General features: G+C 45.0%; 1 protein-coding gene across 1 annotated transcript; it reads right to left on the bottom strand.

Moving 5' to 3' along the window:
- Positions 1-1,050: 1,050 nt before the first annotated feature.
- LOC105681698 lies at positions 1,051-2,056 on the bottom strand. Its single transcript, XM_012392836.3, has one exon. It carries the CDS (start codon positions 1,485-1,487, stop codon positions 1,077-1,079), a length of 411 nt encoding a protein of 136 aa, XP_012248259.1. The 5' UTR covers positions 1,488-2,056; the 3' UTR covers positions 1,051-1,076.
- Positions 2,057-6,684: the final 4,628 nt, after the last annotated feature.

Below are 6,684 nucleotides of genomic sequence, written 5' to 3'. Positions count from 1 at the left end.
TAAGCAGAGTGTCTAAAGGTAATTAACCCTTAACCTACGATTTACGTTCGAGAATGCCCGTAATATTTACATTTGGTCTGATCATCGTACTGCGGGCTATGCCCGTAGTTGTAGGTTAAGGGGTTATTAAATGACATGAGAAAATTAGTTTGTTGCAGAAATTAACGATTAAGGCAGTGATATTGGCTGTAATGTGTGCAATGGATTTTAGGTTAGTTAATAAAAACTTTATTACAAACAGGAAACTGAAAACTCTGATTAACATAATAATAACAAGGTTTTTCTATAGCATATACGTACACGTATATTTATTTTTATATTAAATTATTTATTTGTGGACATTATGGTATGAAAACTAATATTTGAATAATATTTTATTGGCGTCTCGCAGGTTGGGAAGTAATGTAATGCTGCTTAGTCATTTCAGGTTTCCACTTATTCCTATCTGTCGTTTTAATTTTATCTACTAATGAAGAAATCAAGCGTTTGCATATTTTCTTTTTCCACTGCAGTCTTCACGGTGGCTAAGATAAACTTGAAAAATTCTGAAGTACTGACATACATTTACAACACCTTGTTTATTAATTTTTCATTTAAATCTGTCACAAATGCAACATACTCAATGTCATAATTAATATGTGTGTCTTGATTGCTAGTGTATAAAGTAGTAGTATATGTAGTAGTAGTAGTAGTAGTAGTAGTAAGTGTATTAAGGAGTTAAAAAATAGCTCATTAGATGCGAGTCTTTTAATTATACCTTGAAAGGCGAACCAATGAAATTTTTGGCAATTAAAAAAGATCTCTAATCTTTCGCATGTTTTTACAGTTTCTGCTGTACTATTTCTTAATTTGATAATAATATCTGTGGCATGAGCACCAACATGAATTTATTTATTATTGCTTAGTCCATGCCTTTCGGTTTTACATCCCTTATGTCTATTTCTCTTCTTATATGTCTACCTCCCCTCTTTTCCACTCTATTCTATTGCACTACCTTAATTATTCTATCTCTGAAAACTGAAACTAGAAACTACAAATTAGCAACTAATGACTAAGAACTATTGCAACTTTGGTCTCTAGCCTCCTTGCTGTGCATCCTTCCTGTCGTTTGTCCTTCTCCTCTCTATTATTGCTTTCAGTTCTGTTAAACCTTCTCCAGTCTCATATAGCGTTTTTCCTATGTCCTTTGGTCCTCCCATTATTTCACATTCTTCTATTACATGTCTCAGGTCTTCTTCTTTCCTTCTACATAGTCTGCATCCCTTTTCTCCCTCTTCTTCCCAATATTCCCTTGCTTTGGTCTCGTTTCCACATCTGAATCTTGCCAGTATTCTGTCCTTCCACTTCATCCTCCCTTCTAAGTACTTTGGTAATTTTTCTTTGGCTATATTTCTGTAGTGTATATTATATTTGGATTCCCTTATCCCTTTCCCCCTTTCTTCTGTTTCTCTCTTTCTTCTTTCTTCTATAATTTGGTCTGCTGTCATCCTTTCTTGCTTCTCTCCTGCTTCTATCTGCGTCCCTCCCTTTCTCACCTCTTCTAGTCCCTTTTTTCTCTTACTTGCTCTTCTCCCTTCAAGGCCATTTCCCCAGTTTCCCTCTCTTTCCTTTATACACTCCTTTACTAATTACTTTTTTAATTCTAAGGCTTTCTCTTCATACCTTGCTGCTCTTTTTAACGCTTTTCCTTTTATTTCCATTCTTCTATCAATATATAATTTGGTGTTGTCATATCTAAGCCTAATATCTATTTCGCATATCTCCTTTGTACTCTATCCAGTCTTTCTTCCATGTTCCAGCCCCATGCCTCTGCTCCAAACAGCGCCACGCTCTCTACCAGTGCTCCAAACATCTTCATTCTCCTTTTGTAGTCCTGTTTGAATATTCTTTCTCTCACGCTCCATGTTTTCTTCATTGCTATTGTTGCTCTCTTTTTCCTGTCTTGTATGTGCTTCTCATCTCTGCAGTATGTACCCTAGGTGTCTTATCTTGTCCACTTCTTCTAATTCTTGCTCTCCCCATTTCCATTTTCTTTGTCTCCTTTTGTTCCTTCTTTTTCCGTGCTCAGTTATAATTCGGCTTCCTTAAAAAATTGTTTGAACCTCATTAACATTTCTTTTAGCTCCTCATCATCTCTATCAGCCATCAGCACAATATCATCTGCATATGTTAGTGAACATACCTTTATTTCTCCTACCACTATGCCCCCAGCCTATCCTTTCCCTAGTTCTTCTTCCAGTCCTGCCACGTAGATATTGAATAACGTCGGGCTCAACGGGCACCCTTGTCTGACTCCCCTCACAGTCCAAAATTCTCTTGTGTTGTGGTTCTTGACTCTCGCTACATTCCTTGTTTTATTCGTATATCTCTTCGGGTTAGTTTTCCGCTAATCCCCATTTTCTTCATTTTCTCCTCCAGTTTCTCTCTGTTTAGTCTGTCGAACGCCGCTCTTAAGTCTGCAAAAGATTGAAGCTAATTGAAAACGAGCAAATAGGCGACAGAACGCCTTCCCAATTTTACGGGGATTTGAGCCCCGCTACACCAGATGATTTCGTTCTCACCGTGTGGGAAGGCCGGCTGCCGGTTCACGTGCAGCATGTCCTGGCCTCCGTGCAGGATAAGAGGCCCGAAACGCTGACCCGAATCGTCGACAGCATCCACGACATACGCCCGGACCCAGGACAAATTGCCGTAATTAGCACAGATCGGGTAACAGCGGAAAACTGTCCACCTGTACAAAACATCGGGACGAGCGATTCGACCGCCGTCGCCATCAGCGCGTTAAGAGATCAGATGAATCACATGCAAGCGCAAATGAACGCGTTGTGCATGGATAACCGTCGACAACCGCGACCACGATCACGCTGTCGTACAAGATAACGTCGCTGTTCGAGATCCCGAGACCCTTCGCGGCAAGATGGGTTATGTTTCTGTAGGAGGTGTAGTTGGAGCTAGGTGGTGAAAAGAGAGTCTTGCGTTTCGTCCTGGGACTACCGGTGGACTCGTCAGTAAGGCTATGCCCGGTAGTCCCTGCCTTAGGCGTAGAGGGAGTCTCTCTAGGTGCGGTATTTGTATCATGGCCCCGTATATTCGACCACTAGCGAGATAGACAGACTCGTTGTCGTCGTAGCCCTCTGGCGTTGGCGGTTGGTACCCGCGGATCGCCAGGGAGGTGTTGCGCCGCGTTGATGCCTCGACCTGTCGGCGTCCTGTTGATACCGATCCGCCACATTTCTACCACGCGACTTCGTTTCGAGAAGATGCAACTTACCGTGCAATTGGAATTCGGGAAACGCGGCCAGCCGTCCGTGAACGCGGCGAACGACGTCGGCTTGATATCCCGCCGCATTTTCGTATCTGGTAGACACCGGCGCCGACATGGGCGTCCACCCACACAGCAAAATCCGCGGACCCGCGAAAAACAGCGAGTACGAGTTGTTCGCGGCTAACGGGGCACGAATGGCAACGTACGGGACCGTCGCGATCCACCTGAATTTGTCCCTACGGTGTGCCTTTAAGTGGAATTTTACCGTGGCCGACGTCCAAACACCTATTATCGGCATGGATTTCCTAAGTCACTTCGGGTTGCTCGTGCAGCCACGTAATAAAAAACTTCTAGATACGACGACCCAGTTATCTTGGAAGAGACGCGCGGCCGCGGACAACGTCCCGTCGATAAAAACCGCTGATTCAGCGTACCACCAACTGCTAGCGGAATTTCCCCGCCTCACTCGTCCGCTGTTTTACGGGAAGGAGAAGGCTCGACACAGCGTGATACAAGCCAGACCCGCCAATTTACAACTCCGCCGCCTCGCACCGGATAGGCTCAAGCAGGTAAAAGTGGAATTTGAGCCCATGAGCAAGGCGTGATGCAATCATCAAAAAGCCCGTGGGCATCGCCTCTGCACATCGTGCCAAAAAGGAACAGATATACGTCACCACATCTAGAGGACTTTGCCCATTATATACACGGACGCCACGATGCTAGCTCATGCGATAACCGGTACGCCCGTCAGCCTTATGGTAGACGCGTCCGACTACGCAATAGGAGTCGTTTTACAACAACGCGCGAATGACAAATGGCAACCGCTAGGGTTTGCCGCAAAATCCCTAACACCCGCGCAACAAAGGTACAGTGCCTACGATCGCGAACTGCTCGCGATTTACACCGCTGTAAAACGCTTTCGACAGGCCGTTGAGGTTAGAGAGGTTAGGTCATTTACGCGTTTCGACAAAAACTGGAAAAATGTTCGTCGCGACAATTTCGCTGCTTAGGTTATGTAGCACAATTTACGACTTTCGGTTTGGTTCGGTGCGAAGGTAACACGCGGGCGGAGAAGAGGTTAGAAAGGCAAAAGCGCGGCAAATGAAGTAAGGCGGGGAAACAAAAGATGGCGTTAAACGGAGGAAGGTTAAAGAACGCGGGTAAAGCGGGAGATAAGGAAGATTTGAAAAACACATTGGATAGTTACAGCTTGTCAGAAAAAGAGACGCCAACCAGGGAGAGAGGAATTGAGGTAATGATGGAAAAAATAGAGAGGATTTGAGGCGATGATAAAAGAAATAAAAGGGATATTTGTAGCACAATTTACAACCGACATCCGATACGTAAAAAGCGTAGAAAAGGAGGTAGCCGACACGCTATTCCTTATCAAGACAGTGGAAAACTCGGTAGATCGTTAGCAGCAGCGCAGGAAAGCGACAATGAACTACGCCAAATCCTCAACTCCGACTCTCGCGCGCTGCGACTTGAGAAAATTCGATTTTCCGACGAGGAAATATATTGCGATATTTCGGCCGTTCAACGTATTTCAGTCGTTACATGGACTCTCCCATCCGGGGATACGAGCCACGCAGAAACTGATGACCACACACTTTGTCTGGCCATCTGTAAACAAAGATTGTCGTACGTGACGCGACGATGCACACCGTGCCAACGTAATAAAATCACCAGACACGTATCTTCACCAGTCGGAACGTTTAAAACATTAGCACGTCGATTCGAGCATATACACGGTGACATTATCGTAATGCAATATTCGCAAGGCTATCGATATTGTCTAACGTGTGTAGCGGCACTCGACAGTAAACCTTCCAACAGTTTCTGTGACGTGCGCACGACACAAAAACCCTATACCTGAGGACAAGATAATTGCTAGATGTCGACACATTCGTACCGGACATTTTTAGCCTAAGGACCCGCTATAAACCCTAGGATTTACTATAGTTAAGGTACTCCAAAGAGACAAACGGTCTTCGTTTATCAGTCCCTAAGTTTGACCACCTACTACGGGAACACACGAGAAATCTGCTTCCTCTCACGTACGACGCTTCCCGCCAACATTAATTAGCCAATAAACATTAACGTACATCTCCCTCACTTCCGAACCAAAGCTTTTCTCAACGAATCCAATGACCTCGCATTCTTAGACATCCCAGCACAGTTTCCGTTCGCAGTAGCATCGTGACGAAAGTCAGTCAGTCTATTTCAGGGAGTCAACACACAACGGTCGTTACAATCGCTCGGTCCGAGTCAACTAACTATCCAAGCCTTCGACATCTCGCGCAATCACTCCGCACTCGTAGCGCATCACGGATCATAACTATCCGAGCTCGAACTTGTAACCGTGCACCGCGAACCGAATAGAACCTAGTGTACTCATCAAACGTTACAGTTAATTACATTTATCGTTGAATACATCTGACTATTCCTTCCGAACCTGTCACGATATACCACCTCACGTGTATCGGTCGTTTTTCGCGTTGGCCCGAAGCCATTCCTATCGCTGACATGGAAGCGCCAACCTCGGCCCTCCTTTCCACCTGGATCTCTCGTTTCGGCGTTCCCTTAAAGATAACAACCGACCAGGGACGCCAATTTGAATCGGGTCTGTTATACCGGTTACTGGGAGTCACCCATCTACGCACGCTGGCCTATCATCCCGCGTCTAATGGAATGGTGGAGTGCTTACATAGACAGCTCAAAGCGGCAATCAAGTGCTACGACACGAGCAACTGGATGGAGATTCTACCAATCGTGCTATTAGGCATTAGAAGCGCGATAAAGGAGGACCTTAACGCAACGGCAGCCGAAATGATCTATGGCACCGTCATACGATTGCCGGCGTTCTTCTTACCAACCAATCAGCGGGCCAACACGGAATTCGCGAACCTGCTAAAAGAACAGATGGAGAAGGTCAGACCACAGCCTGTTACGCGACACGGCAAAAAGAAAATATTCATTTTCCGCGAGATGGAGTTGGAGATATGACGCGATTAGAGGCCCTCTACGGCCACCTTATGACGGGTTTAAAGTAACGCGAAGAGACGAAGAAACATACACAATTAGAGTCAACAATAGGGACCTAACGGTTTCCGTAGACGGATTAAAGCCAGCCTTTGTAGTACCTGAGGACCTCGAAAACCGTGACGTGCTTATTCCAGTAGAACAGACAAACGCCCGCAACGAAAGCGGCTCAATTATCAATCATCAAAAGAATGAGGCAAACACCAGCAACAAGTACGTTACGCGGTATGGGTGAAGAGTTCGTTTTCAGGATTGGTCACAGGCAGGTTTCGGTTAAGTATTGTAATTATTGGACACGGGATATACTACGAAAATTAAAAAAGAAACAGCGACGTTCAAGTAAATGTAATAAAAATGTTATTACTGGTAGGGGGGGG

Source organism: Bombus impatiens, unplaced genomic scaffold, assembly GCF_000188095.3.
Source record: "Bombus impatiens unplaced genomic scaffold, BIMP_2.2 scf_1746, whole genome shotgun sequence".
NCBI classification, from domain to species: Eukaryota; Metazoa; Arthropoda; class Insecta; order Hymenoptera; family Apidae; genus Bombus; species Bombus impatiens.
The sequence above is the reverse complement of the archived record's forward strand: the minus strand, read 5'-3'. Positions and strand labels throughout refer to the sequence as shown.

Excerpts from the sequence above, each read along its gene's own strand:
- LOC105681698 (XM_012392836.3), bottom strand. The coding sequence starts at position 1,487 with ATGACAGCAGACCAAATTATAGAAGAAAGAAGAAAGAGAGAAACAGAA.